Genomic DNA, 18,815 nt, shown 5'->3' on the forward strand with positions numbered 1-18,815 from the left:
TATTCTTCACTCTCATGTTTCTCCCCCTACTCACCTTTGTATTTTCATATATTTTCTATGATCTGGCTTCAGCTCTTCTATCAATTGGATAGTACTTAAAAGTTTTATGAATAGAGTTCTGCTTCTGTTTTAAAAAACTAGAACTAAACTTAAAAACTAAACTTAAAAACCAGATAGTTCTTGTGGTGATGATTAGTGTTTATCAAAGTTATCCTATTTATAAAGAACTACAAGCAAATCAATAAGAAAAAGATAAGCAACTCAGTAAAAAAATGTACAAAAGAGCTGAACAGACAGTTCAGAGAAGCAATACCCAAATGGGCAACAGACAAAGTATGAAAAGATGCTTTACTTCATAATAATCAGGAAAATGCAAATCAAAACAACAGTTAGATACCATTTTAAACCCATCCATTTGAGTCTGGTTATACTAAGTGTTAGCACAGCTCTGTTGCTGTTATAACTGTTGTACACTGCCGGTGGATGTATAAATTGGTACAGCCCTCTTAGAGAGCAACTTGGCAACATGTGGTAGACTTGAGGGTGTGCCAGCTGTACCACCAAACAGTTCTGTTCCTAGGTACATCTTCTAGAGAAACATGGGTATGTGTGCATATAGAAACATGTATAAGCATGTTCTTTGCAAAATTGTTTGTGATAGAAGATACTGGAAACAGTATTGTCCATGAACAGAATGTCTGAATTTATCATAATGTAGTCACTGTGCAAAACTGAGGCTGGCAGGTGATATGAGCTCAAGAAATCTTAGTCTGGTGTTCGCAGTCTGTGTCAACATATTAAAATTGGTAAAAAACCACAAAACCTAACAGAATGAAAGTGAATATGAGTGAAGAAGAGCTATATGGTATTAATTTTTGAGAGGTATATCAAAGACTCCTTTTTTGGCTAAATGTTAAAATTAAATTATTAATTTGTCCTAAAAATGAAAATATTTTAAACTAGATCTCTGGGCCACACTTGTGTCTTTACTAGCAGTGTGAGTGATTGTGATGCACACCTTCTTGCTAAGATCTGCTGGCCAGAGGATCACCTAGGAGGCCATATTCTATACCTGGAGAATCAGTGCTTCTGCAGAACATGTCCTACAATTTGTCTTTTTTGACCTTCCTGCCATATCTGTCTGGTTGCTAAAATCGGTGAGAACTTTGATATAGCCAAGTGCAGTGAAAGCAGGGCTTAGTGAGAGCATACAAATTGATGAGCTTGTTAATCTAAGGACAAAGAAATGTGATCAAAGAACCATCTAGATGTAAAGGAGAAAGGATGGCAAGAAAAAGCAAGATACTTAATTTAATCATCCGAAACTATTGATATTCTCCATTTTCTTTTATTATAGAACAGTTCCAGAAATAATCCCAGAAAGGTGAAGAGGTGAGTATCATTATGCATTGAACATGTTTTGAAATGTAGTTTTATTTCAGACTCAGTTTATTAGCCTTATTTATTAAGTCTTCAGTATTTGTAGAGTATTATATGCCCTTATTTGAGTGGAGTTTCAGAGTAGAAAGCATAATTAAGGCTCACTGAAATCTTGAAGTCTACAAACAATACTTTTAAATACGTGGAGAAATCTTTGAACATATGCACACACTACACTGTAGACATAAAGGCCTATGGGGCTATTGGTCGAGTAATTGATTAAGGGCATTATTTTGGACGAGGCTGACAGAGGAAATGGGTTTGCAGAGGTGTTTTCACGAGAAGTGCATAATGGGAATTCTCTGGCGGTCCAGTGGTTAAGACTCTGTGCTTTCACTACGGGAGCCTAGGTTCAATCCCTGGTGGGGGAACTAAGATCCCACAGGTGTGTGGCACAGCCGAAACACGCACGCACACACACACACACACACGCACGCACACACACACAATAGAGAAGTGCATTATTTTGCAGATAAGCAGGTAGAGTAGCAATGGTATCATAACTTGGGGAAGAAAAAAAAAGACCAAATGTTATGTAAATTATGGTGACTTGGTTTCTTGAACTGAAAAGAAAAGCAAGGATGTCAGTATAGTCAGCAGTGAGAGTGAGATGGCAGCAGGAGCCATTATAAGGCACCAGTACATTCCAAACAGTAGGTGATGTTTGCAGAGAGATGATGCCTGATGCGGGTATTTGAATGAAGATGGGAGATGTCTGCGTGTGAGATGATCAGGCTGTCAGTCGTGGTTCTAGTGTCAGGGAGGAGGAAGGAGGAGCGTTTGTGAGACAGACTGTAAAGGAAGAGTAGACATGACTTGAGGGAACTGAGTTACAGAACTGGGTGAAGAAGATGCAAAGGAAAAAGGATACAAAGATTGTTCCTTGTGGATGAGTTGCTGACAAGAGTCATGGCACTGATGCTGTTAAGGGAGTTGAAGACTTGACGGCTTAGGGGAGAGATAGCAGTTTGTATTTGTTTAGTTTTAGGTGGTATTTGAACTTCCAGTTGTAGGAGGCTTACCACCAGCAAGGAATAAAGGTCAAAGGAAACACAACCAGGATGAGAGTTCAAAGAGATATATTTCCTGAGGTTTTGAGTCTAGAGGGAGAAAAAGAGAGGCCAGCGGCATGCTGACAATGAATGTGTTAAGGCCAAAAGAGGAACCAAGAAAGGAGCGAAAAATAGAGGACAGAGAACCATATTGTTTCTAAAGAAAAAGGTTAGTATTTGCTACCTCATTATTCTAATAGTTGACTCAAAATATAAAAAGCCGGGGCTTCCTTGGTGGCGCAGTGGTTGAGAGTCCGCCTGCCAATTCAGGGGACACAGGTTCGTGCCCCCGTCCGGGAGGATCCCACATGCCACAGAGCGGCTGGGCCCGTGAGCCATGGCTGCTTAGCCTGCGTGTCAGGAGCCTGTGCTCCGCAACGGGAGAGGCCACAACAGTGAGAGGCCCGCGTACTGCAAAAAAATATATATATATAAAAAGCCTAGTGCGACGTGAAACCTACTAATATAAACAAGTTACATTTGATTTCAGTTTTGAGTTTACGGGCTTCTGTTAACTTTTAGATCTTTGGCACCTAGATTTGACTCTCCTGTGAAGAGGGAAGAAAGCATGTATACTGTGGACTCCAGGTAAGAGGGAAAACTGTGAAAAAGAATTTGTTTAAGGATACATTTGCTCCTCTGACAAAAGTTTCTTAAGGGACTGTTGAACATCAGGCAGGTTAAATTATATTTCTACCTGAACTGTTTAATTGTTTTAGCACAATCAGGCCCACAAAGGATCATTGTCTCTTGGAGGAACACAATTTAGATGTATCCAAATGGAATGTGGTAAGTGTAGATCTGTGTGATACTCAGGTGGATTTCTCTGACATCTATGGAAGGTTTTAATATTGAAAGCAAATATTTCTGTAAACCAGTGATTTTTTTTTTTCAACAGAAGTACTCCTGCAGGAATCAGAGTAGATCCATTTGGATCTGTATTCCATTTTCCAGCTCCATAGCAGATTTCACTTTGAAAAGGGGTTGCTTTTGTGGTAGATCATGTGTTTGGGCTTAAATAAAGTATCTAAAACAAAGGAGGCCTATTTGCAACAGGGGGACATTGAATATAAGCTTAAAAAATAATAAAGAATCACCAAATATTTAATAAGTACCTAATATATACCTGGCACTGTGCTGGACATTGGATTTATAGCAGGAACAAATAGAAACAGCTCCTGCCCTCCTGGAGTTTTGAGGGGATGGTGATTACATGAAAAAGTCTGTAATTACAAACCGTGGTCAGAGGTCTGAAGGAAAAGCCAGGACATGGTTAGAAATGAAAGCAGAACCCTTGGATGTAGAGTGAGGGGTGAGGCAAGGCTTTCTCTGGGGTCACATTTGTGGGGAGGCCCTGAGCTTCTGCAGAAGAGCATGTGGGAAGGTGAAGGTGGGAAAGGTGATGTGAACGTCGGAGGAGCGGAGACAAGGCCGTGTGCTGGGAGGGCAGTGAGCAAGGGCCCGGGGCCACGAGACCAGCTGGAGAGGGAGGCAGGGCCAAACAGGTGGCCCCTTGTAGCCCATGCAAGGACTTTCTGGGCTTTGCTGCATGCAGGGGCGGGCTATGGGAGGATCTAGGCAATAAACAGACGTGATCAGACTTAGTGTTTATCACACTGGTTGCTTTGTGGATCACGGATTGGAGCGGAGGAAGGAGGGGAAGTGGAGTGTCCAGTGAACAAAGTTCTGCGGGAGTCTGATGGAAGTTTGGACTGAAGGGAAAAGGTGGGCAGACACCAGCAGATGTGTTTTAGAAGGAGAATTGGCAGGGTTAATGATGGAATGTGGGGCATGAGGGAGAGGGGAAACCCAAGGAGTTGCCAACGTAGGCAGGCTCAGAGCATGTGCTCATTTCTCTTGTAACAGCTTGGTGGTAGCTGGGGAACACAGTGTGGCACTGTTTTCTAAAGTTTTATACTTGGGATAAGATTCTTTACCATGGCTTTTGTTTAACCAGAAGGTGACTGACTCTCAGGGGTGATCTGTTATGTTGGGATGGGAAGAGGGAAGACCTATGCTTTGCAATTCAAGAATTTCTGTGAAGTGGATCATTCTTATTCAGAAGAGGAGAGTCCTGCTTATTAGACAGTCCATTTCACCAGTGCTGTTAAGGGAAAGTGGGAGGGTGGGAGTGGGGAGCAGCGAACCCTGAACCTCAGAATAACAGTAACGTTCATCTTTCAAGGTTTAGCAGAGATTTTACAGAAGTAACACCAATTGACGCAGGTGGATTTGGCCAAGTTTTCAAAGCCAAACACAAAATTGATGAGAAGACTTATGTTATTAAACGTGTTAAATATAATAACGAGTAAGTAGTAATATTTTATTTTTTTGAATGGGAAGGTGTTTTGAACCTGCAACTTTTTTTTTTATGTATCTCTCTTCTGCACTAGCGTATTATTATTATTTTTTAGTCCTCCTTAAAAATGTCATTCTACCATGAGGAGCTTGGCTTACTCTGAAATGATCTCACTTTACCGTGGTTACTTCAATTAAAAAATGGATATACCACCGATCATCCTTTTGAGGCTGTCTCGATGAAAACTAAAGTTATAAAATCATTTAGCAGCTTAAGATGACCTTCGAGATTTTGTAGTTTCATCTCCTTATCTTAACAGATGAGGGGACTGAGATCCAAAGATATGAACTGATTTGACAAAGGTAAAAGCTAGTGGGTGTTCGTTGTCTATTATTGCATAATCCGCCACTCCAAAATGTCGTGGCTTAAAAACACCTAGTTATTACTGTCTCTAGTGGTCCTATGAGTTGATTGTGCTCATCTGGGCCATTCTTCATGCATTTGCAGTTAGGAGCTTGACAAGGCTGGACATCGGAGATGGCTCTCTCACATGGCTAGCAGTGATGCTGGCTGTGGCTACAAGTTCCACTGGCACTTGTTAACCAGAGCACCTCCACATGGCCCCTTTATGTGGTCTTGGCTTTTCACAGCTTAGTTGTTGGGTTCTGAGGACTGTCCCAGAGCAACTTATCCCAGGAGGGAGCAGTCTTGGAAGTTCCACATTATATTGGTTAAACAAAGTCACTAAGAGCAGCTCGAGGGGAGGGCAAATAGACTACCTCTTACTCTGAGGAGTGGATGCAAGTATGTGGAGAGAAGGAATTCATGATGACCATATTGGACACTATCTACTGTGGTAACAAGGTGGAGATTTAGAGCTCATCCTCTGGAATACCAGTCTGCTGTGTTCCCACTATATACCAGTGCTTCCCACGTTTGTCTTACGTATTATCTGTGCCCTTCCCAAGCCCCACCCCACTCCAATTACTGGATAGCAGAACTCGTTCAGGAAGGAAAACACAGAGGGAGCAGGTCTTAAATCACATGTTCACCAGTCTTGCTTGTTGTTTTCTGGCAGTTGTTAACTATTTGTAACTTGGCCAGACTGATCCCTCAAGGACTAGAGAAGGAGCTGGAAAAGGGATATGGGTGAAGGAAAATGACATGAGCAAAGGAGAAGCAGTCATGGTGTCCCAGGTGCTCTTCATCCAGTTAAACCAACCTACTTTCTGTCCCATGGACAGAAAGCCTTGCAGTTGAAATACCTTCATACCTACTCAGCATCAAAACAAGGCTTTTTCGTTCTTCATCGTTTTGCTTAACAGAAATGAACTACAGTTGTTCCTTCTCTCCCCTAACATCTTTTTTAATGGTCGTAGTTAATTATGATAAGGGTGCAATGTCTTGGACATTTCTAGTGGCTTCATAAATTGGTGAAAAATACACTTGGAGATATTAATCTAGAGCCATAAAAATGTTTAGATGCTTTGACCCATGGATTTCCTATCTGGGAACCTATTCCAAGGATATTACCCAGATTATGGGAAAAGCTATTCAAGAAGATAAAAATCACAATCACAATGTCATTTATAGCAGTGAGAAATTAGAGCAAACAAAATGTTCAGCAATGAAGAAATGATTAAGTATGTTTTGTTCTCTCCCCTGATCAATGGCTATTTTGCAGTCATTAAAAATGAGGGTTATGTACTGTAAATATTATACATGAAATAGTATGATGCTGGAAGTTGCTTTAGAATAATCCAGGGGGAAGATGAGGAAGTAGGTAAGAGTATAAATGAAACAAGATTGGCCAGGAGTTAATAACTGTTTTATCTGATGAAACAGTGATGGCCAGGTAGGGGCTCATTCTACTATTTCCTCTACTTTTTTATACTTTTGAAATCTTACGTTAAAAACTTTATACATGATGGTTGTACAGATTGTATAATAATCAGGAAAATTTTAAAGCTAATACATTGTATAGAAAAAAATAGGATAAAAATATACCCTATAATTACAAATATGTAAACATGTATATGAAGAAAGACTATAATAAATAATCTAAAATAATAAATGATTATGTTAGAATTGTGTTGACATATGAGTAATTTTTTTCTTTATTTTTATAAATTTTACATCATATAGAACTTTTCAAATTAAAAAAAGAAATTATAAAATGTTTGCTTATTTTCTCCTCCTTGAAATCACAAATTTATTTATTCCATTTGGCATAGAATTGTCATAGCTCTTGACTACACATCCCTGTAAAGCTTCCACATTGTGCAATGAAATTTCAGTCTCTCTGCATAGATCACCCGCTTTGTGTACTTTTGCCACACACTGAAAATTCTGAATTAGATTCTTCATGCTGCTTGTGTTACCTACCACTTCTGCCCAAATGGGGTTTGCTTATGAAATCCAAATTGATTTTAACACGTCTAAATAAAACATAGTGGATGATTTTTTTTTAGCTCCCCACCCAGAAAAAAAAATTCCATCCCTGGCAGTTCACAGACTACTACATATGACTTTTAAACTGTGATGTTTAGAATAATTTAAAACTCAGTGTGGAAAGCATGGCGACTGTTTAATAAGGGAATATAAGTAGCTGTCTGCTGTTGCTCGAGGCGTTTTGTTGTTGTTATCAGGGATGGATACTGACGCTTTTGCGTTCCCTGTTTCTTTTAACTAGGAAGGTAGAGCGTGAAGTGAAAGCTTTGGCAATGCTTGATCATGCAAATATCGTTCACTACCACAGCTGTTGGGATGGGCTTGATTACGATCCTGAGCAAAGCATAAATTCTTCAAGGTAACTAAAAGGAAATTCCCATAGTCATAATGGGATAGAGGAAACAGTCATTTACTATGTGTGGGCCACTGGGTAAGGCCATTAATTATTACATTTAATAATCACAGCCAGAAACACTGAGACACTGTTATGCCTCCATTCTACAAGGAGACAATGAATAGTCTTTTTCTTGCTCCAGACTTGCTTTAGAAAACCCTTTTTTAATTGTCCTCCGTGGTTTTTGAAATCTCAGGTTTAGCTTTCCTGACTCTGTTGTTTAAGGTACAGGCTTGCTCCCATGCCCTGACTTCAGTCCAGGCCATAAACGCAGTCTTGTGAAGAAGGTTTGAACTTGCTGTCTATGCTGCATTTGGAGGCTCCCCTCCTTCCTCCACTGCCAACCCTCTGCTGTCCCTCTCACCTGGTTGGCAGGGTGCAGTCAAGGGGCCTCTTCTGAATGCAGTTATACCACTTATGGTCAGGTGGTGGGCAGTGAAAATAATTCCAAGACCCTGAGCTGTGATGGGGGCACCCTCCCCTCAAACCTTGCATTACTGACGATTTGTCTCAGATAAACCACTGCAAAGGGACTGAAGGGTTTTAAAGAGCTGGCGCCTCCCTTGGAAAGTCACCCATTGTTTCTTGGGGACAGTCCTTTCAGTATAATCCTGAGGCCACTGTGGGCCTGTTCATCCACCGTCTCCACACCATGTAATTGAGAACCGTATCATCGGTTTCAGAAGTACCATCAACATACAGACTTCTTCAGCTTTCAGCAAATTCCTGGCTACCTTTTTCTATTTTCTAGCCAATATATGCTCAAAGAATTTAAATTAGTATTGAGGCCAACTTAGTTCAGAAAAAAACCCAAAAGCCAAAACAAAAAACCATGGTTAGCAAAATCAGTCCTCCCTGCTATACCTCATAGCAATTTGTTGGCACTTTTATTAGAATTCTTGTCTATGTACTATTATTTTAGGTTTGTTTTTCCTTTATCTCTGTCCTATTAAACTATAATCCTCATGACAGCAAGGATAGTGTCTAACTCACTTTCTTATCTTTAGATGCCTCTTCTGTGCCTTTCACAAAATAGATGCTCAGTAGAGCAATGGTGAATTAAAATGTTTCAAAATTACTGTATATATTAATGAAATTTGGTTTTCTGCAATTCCATTGTATTTATGCTTCTATTCCTATCTATTAGCAAAGATAATCAAGGACCTTCAGCAAAAAAGAATGGGCAGGCTGCTACTTTATAACTTAGCTAAACAAAGCTTTGGATACCTGGGAATTTATGATTTAAATAAAGACTGGGTTATTATGTTTTGATTCAAATTTGTTATATTTAGGTTTGTTTTGAGACATATTTTGGCATTTTTAAGAAGGTGCAATTTTTAATGGAATTTTAAGTGTATTTTTTAATAAATTTATTTGTATTGCTACTTCTAACATACTGTGAGTTTTATACCCAGATCAAAGACTAGGTGCCTTTTCATCCAAATGGAATACTGTGATAAAGGGACATTGGAGCGATGGATTGACAGTAGAAGAGGCAAGAAACAAGACAAATGTTTGGCTTTGGTATTCTTTGAACAAATAACAGAAGGAGTGCATTACATACATTCAAAACAGTTAATTCATAGAGACCTTAAGGTAAGTGGAAAAAGTACTTTGTTAGGAAATGATAAATTAGTTAATTTAAAAGTCTATCTTCTTTAGTTTTAGAATCGATTGACAGTCATGAGGAAATAGCATCTCTGATCCTCTAAAGTTAGAATGGATCTAGCACTTGCCCCAAATACCAATCTATAGCACCACGCAGAAGGTCTCCAGGGCTGTAAACTTATGGAGACACTGAGCTCCACAGGAAGAAGCTCATTCACTTCTGGTTCTATTTGTCATCCTGGCTGAGAGTCACACCCCAGTTGTAAACACTAAGAGCTTTAGTATACTGAACACTTGTGCAAATAATTATTGTGGCTGGCACAGCCAGCTGGCTGCTCTGTCCCTGCCTCTACTGCTTCTCAGGCTTGTCTGAGAGGCAGAAGGGACTCTGGTAACTGGCTTTGGGAACATGGTTCTCTTAACCTTTCAGTCATTACTCTTGAGGGCAGTCACAGCCACTAGGTCCAGAGTCTAGAATTTCCTTGGCATTTGGTTAGACATCTGTGCCCCATGATTGGAAAATTGCAGTAACCCAAACCTTGGAACATGTAGCATATCTTTGTATTTTCATTTTCTTCGGGCTTCCTAGCTTCTTTTATGGTCTAGTTGAGCAGTTTTCCCATTTCCTCCTCAAAAGTGAAAGAAGAGAGACAGAAGAGCTTTCAGTCTTTCCTCCATACTCCCTGTGATTTGCCTACGCTTATCACAGACTGGCCATGCTGAATCCTGTCACCGAATCTTTGCTCATGTTCTTGCATTGGACACTATCTGCCTGTCCCCTTTGGTCCCAGTTCCTTTATGAGCCTTTCCCAGTCACTCTGGATCAGACAGAAGCACCTTGTCTATGTGGACCTTGACTCTCTGCTTACCCCACCTGTCTAAAACAGCCGGGAATGAGAAACAAAGCAAAAAGTTCCTTGAGAAAAATAAGCAACCATGTACATAGTTGTTTGTTTGGCCTCGGTAGAAAAAGATGGCCCTTACGAGGTATTGCATCCTTGGTCTGCCCAGGGGCTGGATGTCTGATGCCTTCAAGTAGGAGTCTACCTTGTTCCAGTATCTTTTTTTAACAGTATCTGAAGGTGTTCTTTGAAGTTGGAATGATATAATGACTCTGTTCAAAAGGTTACATTTAGAATGGCTATACCTACACTTCGAAATAAATCGTAGAGTTAAATAAGAAATTAAACACAATTATCTATTTATACAATCATTTGCAAATAAATTATCTACTTACACAGTCATTTCCTCTACTCAGCAGTTTGAGTGTTACCTCCCAGACCCTTGTCAGGATGAGTTAGTGAAATTCTGATCGGTGCTCCCTTCTCCCACCACCTGGTCTGCCAGTTCCCTCCTGTATTCGGCACTGCTTGTGCTCCGTGTCGGGGAGTGATCTTTTCTTGTGTCTGCAGAGAATGTTTGCTCTATGTCGGCAGGTGCTCAAAGGTCAAACTTTAATACTACTGAGCCTTCTTTCATCTTCTGCAACTTCCTAGCTTCACTGCTACAGTTACTGTTTTCTCATATCTGAGAGAAGATATGAACAAAGGTGTGCACCTTATTTTGTGATGCTTTGCAAAATACCTGCTCCTGGTGGCTTTGCCAGAGAACGGTCTTTACCCAAGAAAGCCCCTATTCTATAAAGTCGACCAGCATTTACCTTAAGAACCAGACCAAAAATACTGGTGATGGACACAGAGGTTTGTGGAGTGAGGGCTTAGGGCCTGAGGAGTTCAGTCCCCCAATCGGCCCAGGCCCCTCGGTCAGCCTCAGCCCTTATTCCTGTACCTCCTGGATAAAGTTTGCTCCTCTTTTTTTTTTTTTTGGCCACACCTTGCGGCTTGTGGGATCTTAGTTCCCCGACGAGGGATCTAAACTGGGCCCCCTGCAGTGGAAGCTCAGAGTCATAACCACTGAACCACCAGGGAATTCCCAGTTGGCACCCTTTTTTTTCGCACCCTTTTTTATGTTCTACCATCCGACATTTTGCCTAGTCATACCATAACTGATTAGACAAAATATGATCATGTTTTTTTCTTTTTAATGAACTATAAACAAGCAATCTAATATTTTTATTAGACAGTCCCATCCAGCTTATATATTTAGACAGTTTCGTAAATGCAACCTCCTATTTCTCAGAGCCAGGCTGTAGCCTTGTGTGGGACCAGCAGTTGTACTTGCAAACCCAACATCTTCCTACACTGTAACTTGAATACAGCAGAGGCACATTTTCTCTCTACATCCCCACACGTCTACAGGTTTCCATCCGTGTTACTGGTGGTAGGTTCCAATCTAACCATTAATTGTTCTAATCTAACTGCTGATTTCTGCATGGGCTTTTTCAGGCTGGTTCTTCGAAGCTGCTCTTTCAACCTACTTGGGCTTATGGTCTCTTCTCTTTCAGTTTCTTTACTAGGCCCTCTCCTAAGTGTTGTCTCCTTGAGTCTGTGTGTGTGTGTGGATAGCCCAACACTGCATTGAAAGTAGCTTTCTCAAGAATGGCAAAATATTAATTTCCTCATCAACAACCTTCATGTTTTCATGGTCTTTAGAATATTGGTCAATACCTTCTACAAAGTTGTGGAATTGTCATTCGGTTCTTCCATTCCTTTTTTTTTTTTCAATCTGCTTAAAGAATTACGTGGAAAAAAAAGTATTTCAGTGCTAGTCATCAGCTTCCAGTTAACTTGATATGCCTTCAAAGATAGAGGGCGAGCCTGCATACTGTTCTCCATAGTGGCTGTATCAATTCAAAGATATTAAAAAAAAAAAAAAAAGATGGGCTACGTTTGTGAAGAAGTTGTCAGACGCCTGGAGAAATAGACGTAAAGGAAGGCTCCCGGGGAAATTCTGCATATGATATTCTGCAGCATTATTGGGAATGGACTCATTCTGAGAATCTCAAAATTAGAAAGGATCTTAAGGGTGTCTACTTCAATCCCCATCAAATCCTGGACTCATATTTGCAACGTTTCCACCAAGTGGGCGTCCAGCCCTGTCTTGAATACTTCGTAGGATGGGGAACTCTCTAACTCCCTTTCTTTGGACCACACGATTAGTATATCAGGATATATTAAGGCAAACCTTGTGGTTGTTTTCATCCTCTAGTCCTGGATCTGTCCCCTGGGACCAGGCAGAGTGAATCCACCTTCCACTTATCTTAAGATATTTGAAGGCAGCTATGCCCCAAGCCTTCTCTGCTCTCAGCCAAAAAATCCTTACTTCCTCAGCTAGCATTTTAAAGACTGATAATAATAAATTTCCTGTTTTGGGCTTACCTATGTAAGAGTAAATGCCTTATAAGTAAATATAAAAATAGCTGTTACTAAATATGATTTGGATGTGTGATAAAAGTCTTATCAAATTGGTACTTACAAGTTAAAATTTTTTTTCTGTAGCCAGGTAATATATTTTTAGTAGGTATGAACCAAATAAAGATTGGAGACTTTGGACTTGTAACATACCTGAAAAATGATGACGCACGGACAAGTAAACAGGGAACTATGCGATACATGAGCCCAGAACAGGTGAGGTCCCCTTCCTTTCTGTTGATATATATTTTTATCCCTTTCATTTTTTTAACTATAAAAATAATAGGCACCTCTCATAAAATTAAAACAGTACAGAAGTAAATAGAATAAAAATGGAAAGCTTTCCTTACCCTTCCTTTCTACTCTTCTCACTAGAGTTTGTGGTTTATCCTTTTAGATCATTTTCTTTGGGTTATAAAAAATATACAGATAAAAATACATATTTACAGAGACTTTTTACATAAAACATACATAAATACATTTTACAAGATACTATAATGTTATTTTGTGACTTAATTTTTTTTTACTCAACAGTGTATCATAATCTTTCCATAGCTGTACAAATAGATTTGACACATTTTTTTATTTTATTTTATTTTATTTTTTTGCGGTACGTGGGCCTCTCACTGTTGTGGCCTCTCCCGTTGCGGAGCACAGGCTCCGGACATGTAAGCTCAGCGGCCATGGCTCACGGGCCCAGCCGCTCTGCGGCATGTGGGATCTTCCCGGACCGGGGCATGAACCCGTGTCCCCTTCATTGGCAGGCAGACTCTCAACCACTGCGCCACCAGGGAAGCCCTTGACACATTATTTTTAACAAGTGTATTGTATGCCAAAGTATAGATATACCGGCACGCATTTAACTATTGCCTTATTGATGGGCATTTATTTAGATTGTTTCCAACTTTTTACATTTATAGACATGTTAACGTGTCTTCCTCCTTATCTTTGAGTCTAAAAACAAATATTTCGATGATAATCAATGATAGATTCTTTGAATTGAAATTGCTGACTAGAATGACAGGTGCAGTTCAAAGTTGATACATACTATTAATGCATATATGTGGAACCTGGAAAAATGGTACAGATGAACCGGTTTATAGGGCAGAAATAGAGACACCAATGTCCATACAAACATATGGACACCAAGGGGGGAAAGTGGCCAGGGGTGGGATGAACTGGGAGATTGGGATTGACGTGTATATACTAATATGTATAAAATAGATAACTAATAAGAACCTGCTGTATAAAAAATAGATAAAATACAAAAATTCAAAAAAAATTGATACATGCTGTGAAATTGTCATTCAAAAAAAGTGACTCTAGTATGTTCTCCTACTAATGTGTACGAGAATGCTGCCTCCTCCCTCACACTGTCAGTCGGACTATGGAATTATCAGACTGCAGTTTTGGTCACTGAGATGAATGAGGTGTAGCTTGATCTTTTTCTTTTTTTTGGCTGCGTTGGGTCTTCGTTGCTGCACGCGGGCTTTCTCTAGTTGCGGTGAGCAGGGGCTACTCTTCGTTGCGGTGCACGGGCTTCTCATCGCGGTGGCTTCTCATTGCGGAGCATGGGCTCTAGGTGTGTGGGATTCAGTAGTTGTGACACACGGGCTCTGTAGTTGTGGCTCACGGGCTCTAGAGCTCAGGCTCAGTAGTTGTGGTGCATGGGCTTAGTTGCTCCGCGGCATGTGGGAATCTTCCTGGACCAGGGATCAAACCTGTGTCCCCTACATTGGCAGGCAGATTCTTAACCACTGCGCCACCAGGGAAGCCCCTCAATACTTTCTTTATGGCTTCTGGGTTAATCATTTTTATTTTGGAGGTCCTTCCTACCACAAGACTGTAAAAATATTTCGTGTTTTTATTGATACTTTAGCTGAATTAATTTTTGTGTATATATGAAGGAGTATAACTTGATTTTCCCCATGTGGGTATGAAACTGCCCCATCACCATATATCAAATAGTTAATGATCTAAAATATTCTTTTAAGGAAAATTTGTAGAGACAAAAAGTAGAACAGAGGTTACCAGGGGCTGAGGGGAGAGAGGAATGGGAAGTTGTTGTTTAATGGGTACATTTTCTGTTTGTGATGAAAAAATTTCTGGAGATAGATAGTGGTGATGATTATGCAACATTGTGAAGGCACTTAATCACTAAATTGTACAAATGGAAATGGTTAAAATGGTAAATTTTATATATATATATTTAACACAATATAAATATGCTATTTTATCATATATGAAATTCCCACACACTTATGGATCTGTTTCTGGACTCTATTCTGTCCAGTTGATTTATTTAATGTTCTTCCTCTTTAATATCATCCTGTTTAATTATTATAGCATTATAAAATGTTTTATATTTTAGCATTATAGAATTATTATAGCATTATATAATGTCCTGATAGATATCAGGACATTATTCTTCAATTAAAAAATGTTCTACCTTAAGCTTATACAGTACTGTAGGTCAATTATATCTCTATGAAACTGGAAGAAACAAATGTTCTTAGTGTTCACATTTACTATTCCAAATAAACTGTAGAATCAGTTTGTCATGTTCCACAACTGGTGTTGATGTTTTGATAGCAATTGCATTATATTTAAGGATTCAATTGAGGAGAATTGACATCTTTATATATTTGAGACTTCTTCTCCAAGAAGTCTCCAAGAAATTGGTATATTTCTCCCAATTATTCAAATCCTCCTCAGTCAGCTTTTGCCAGGCTATGCTATGGTAACAAATGACACTGATTTCCTAGTGGCATACACAACACCAAAGGTTTATTTCTTGCTCATGTGGTGTGATGGCTGCAGTCTTGGCCCAGTTTTGCCCCACGTGTCTCCTTCATTCTAGAACCCAGGCTGAAGGAAGAACCCTATCTGAGTATTTCTGTCCTCACTGCAGAAAGCAGTGTCAGAACCTTGTGATGGCTTTTAAGATTCTGCTCCTCAGTGGCATACATCACTGAAAGTCATTGCCCAGAGCAAATTGGCCAGCTCAAGACAAACACATGGTGGGGAAGTGTCATGCTCTCTCTGGGAGGCCAGTGCACAGTTGGGAGCAATAATATATTCTACCTCAAGGCCACTTTTATATTCTTCTTCAATGAAAACATTCAATGAAAATTTGTTTTTTCTTTATGAATATTGTTCATATTTTTAAAGCTTTTCCCTGGATATGTATCATGTTTTGCTATTAAAATGGGATTCCTTGTATCTTATTGGTTATTAGTGAGGCTGCTGATTTTTAAAATATATTTATTTTTAATTGTGGTAAAATACACATAAAATTTACCATCTTTACCAGTTTTAAGTGTGCAGTTCTGGGGCATTAAGTACCTTCACACTGTTGTGCCACCGTTACCACCATCCATCCACAGAACTTTTCATCTTGCCAAACTGAAACTCTGGACCCATTGAATAGCTCTCCATTCCCCTCTTTCCCAGCCCCAGGCAACCACCATTCTACTTTCTCTATGAATTTGGATACTCTAAGGACCTCTTATAAGTGGAATCACACAGTGTTGGTCCTTTTGTGACTAACTTTTTTCACTCGTCATAATATCCTCAAGATTCATCTATGTTGTAGCATATGTCAGAATTTCCTTCTTTTAAGGCTGAATAATATTCCATTGTATGGATATATCACATTATGTTAATCTGTCACATCGATGGATATTAGGGTTGCTTCTACCTTTTAGCTACTTTGAGTATCGCTGTATTGCTGCTATGAATATGGTTGTACAGCTATCAATTCGTGAACGTTTGGTTTATATATAGACTCATTACTCTAGTAGGTGGGGCTTTTTTGTTTTGTTTTGTTTGTTTTTTTGGTTGATTGCTTACTGTCTGTTTTCATCTTTTGGGGTTGTTTGTCCTATTTTTTTTTTTTATAAATGCCCTTTAAAGATGATTTTTTACTGAAAGGTAATATATCTTTCAAAATACCCCTACTATTTTGTCATCTAAGAAAAAATACAATGAGCCATCTGATGGTTTGAGAGTCTAGAATGAAGAAGGAACACACCCCTTCCTTTGGGGACCATTCAGCATAAAAACATAAGTTTTTTGCAAAGTGTGAAGGTAGAAGACAGTAGGGGACTAACAGCTCCCTTTTAACTCCCACTCTCTAAAATATCTCCTGCATCCTATATTGTCACATTTTATTGAGGAATAATTTATACACCATAAAATGCACAGATCTTAAATGTACTTTTTTTTTTTAGTTTTGACAAAGGCATAGACCTGTGAAACCTACAAGCCTATGAAAATGTAGAACATTTTCCTCACCCTAGAGTATTCCCCTAGACCCCTTTCCAGTCAGTCACTCCCCTCCACTGCCCAGAGGCAACCAGTGCTCTGATTTCTTTCACCATAGATTAGTTTTCCCTGTCCTTGAGCTTCATAAGAATGGAATCATATAGTATGTACTCTTTTGTATTTGATTATTTCACTCCAAGTAATGCCTGTTGGAGAACCTCTAGTTGTTGCTCATATCAGCAGATTATTCTTTTTTGTGGCTGAATACTATTCTGTTGTATGAATATACCACAATTTGTTCATCCATTTTTCTGTTGATGGACATTTGGATTGCTTCCAGTTGTGGAATATTATGAATAAATCTGCTATGAACATTTGCATACAGCTGATTTACTGGGCACGATTTTAACTGCTTCACCTGCTCGTCTCATCTAACCCTGCAGTTAAGCTATGAGGTTAAAACTATTGTTACCTCCATTTTATGGTTGAGATTATTCCCACATTGATGGTGATTCAACTATTTAGTGACAGAGGTTTGAACCTGGGCAGTCAGACTCCACACATCTTGCTAATAAACATACATTTTTGTGTGATACATTTTGGTCAGATAACTTTTTTGGCTTTAGAAGGCATGGATGTTTATATCAGATGAGTCACAAATGTAAATATACTTTGGTTTCTTCAGATTTCTTGTATGGAGGACTATGGAAATGAAGTGGACATCTTTGCTCTGGGGCTAATTCTTGCAGAACTTCTTCACATATGTTCCACTGTGTCAGAAACAGTGAAGGTAAATAATCTCACAGAAAGAATTAAGCAACAAATATTGGCCGTCATGTCCAAAGTGCTGTTGCAGACAGTTATTGCCTCCACGTGAGGATGGGCTGGAACATATTAGTGCTGACTGAAAATGAAATATGAATTTTTATCCCTTTCATGTTTGGGCCACCAGTATTTTTTGTTAAAGATCAAAAACTTTGGTCTTCTTTGGAAGGTGTGTACATCTCATAAAACTGTAGCTGTTTCTTCCTAATTGAGTCACTCTGTAAAATTGTTTTGATTGCCTGCTTTGCATAAGACCCTGTGCTACGTGCTCCAAGGATTATGAAAATAAATAAGCCTTGTTCTCAAGGAGCTTATATTCTAGGAGGAAAGGTAACATAAGACAATGCTGTAAATGTTTTAGGAGAAGGCATGAGGTCTAATGGAAACAGCTAGGAGGGAGGTCTTGCCAGCTGTAGGGATTTAGGTTTCATGGAGACATTTAAATTGAGCTCTGAAGGACTGGTTGACTTCTAATAATCCAGATTGGAAAGAAGGCCATGTGAAGACAGGAATGTGAAAAGTGTGTTTGGGAATAGCTGGCCGGTGTAATTTTTTTTTTTTTTTTTTTTTTTTGCCGGTGTAATTTTTATTGGAGTATATCAGTCAAGGAAGTAGTGGTTGATGGTACTGGAAAGATATATTGGGGCTAAATTGAGGCAAGAATATGGACTTTCTTGTGGAGGCAGCAGGGAGCCACTGAAGCCTGCATGCAACTGGATATCCTAGTCTGAAGCTCAGTAAAAGGGACTCACCTGGATTCGACAGCCTTCTTCTCTGTAAAACAGGAATAATAAAAATACCTATTGCATAGGGTTCCAAAAAGGATGAAGGGAGATAATTCATGTGATGCTCTTAACACTTCAACATGCTGTAATGTTCAGGATGGTTATAATATGGGGTGGGTGGAGGAGAGGATTCCTGCTTGCTTCTTGGCTAAAGAGATTTTCCAAAGATCTAGAAACATCCCAGATTTAGGGTATCCCCAGCTTTAGTGCTTCCTAAGTTTGTTTTTTCTCCAAAGTGAATAATTTCCTAATGAATATATATGTTTAATTTTTAGCTTTTTGAAGATCTAAGGGATGGCACCTTCTCAGATGTATTTGACAACAAAGAAGTAAGCACTTAAAAATAATCGGAATTTTATTTATTCAATGTTTTATTTCCTAGTA

The 18,815-nt window shown here is 39.3% G+C and overlaps 1 protein-coding gene across 6 annotated transcripts in view; it reads left to right on the forward strand.

Moving 5' to 3' along the window:
- Positions 1 to 18,815, forward strand: part of EIF2AK2 (eukaryotic translation initiation factor 2 alpha kinase 2) — a 40,315-nt gene that overhangs the window by 12,476 nt on the left and 9,024 nt on the right. For 2 of the 6 annotated variants that reach the window (XM_022574072.3, XM_022574073.3), the window contains exons 8-15: positions 1,358 to 1,392; positions 3,015 to 3,080; positions 4,678 to 4,800; positions 7,484 to 7,600; positions 9,052 to 9,232; positions 12,643 to 12,771; positions 17,507 to 17,611; positions 18,707 to 18,760. In XM_022574072.3, coding sequence (XP_022429780.1) covers positions 1,358 to 1,392; positions 3,015 to 3,080; positions 4,678 to 4,800; positions 7,484 to 7,600; positions 9,052 to 9,232; positions 12,643 to 12,771; positions 17,507 to 17,611; positions 18,707 to 18,760 — 810 coding nt within the window. The remainder of the gene's footprint in view (positions 1 to 1,357; positions 1,393 to 3,014; positions 3,081 to 4,677; positions 4,801 to 7,483; positions 7,601 to 9,051; positions 9,233 to 12,642; positions 12,772 to 17,506; positions 17,612 to 18,706; positions 18,761 to 18,815) is intronic. The other 4 variants (XM_022574074.3, XM_022574075.3, XM_089923283.1 and 1 more) reach the window with 4 other exon arrangements.

Source organism: Delphinapterus leucas, chromosome 13, assembly GCF_059928025.1.
Source record: "Delphinapterus leucas isolate spDelLeu-1000000601 "Yukka" chromosome 13, BTC_Dleu_Yukka2, whole genome shotgun sequence".
In the NCBI taxonomy this organism is placed as follows: domain Eukaryota; kingdom Metazoa; phylum Chordata; class Mammalia; order Artiodactyla; family Monodontidae; genus Delphinapterus; species Delphinapterus leucas.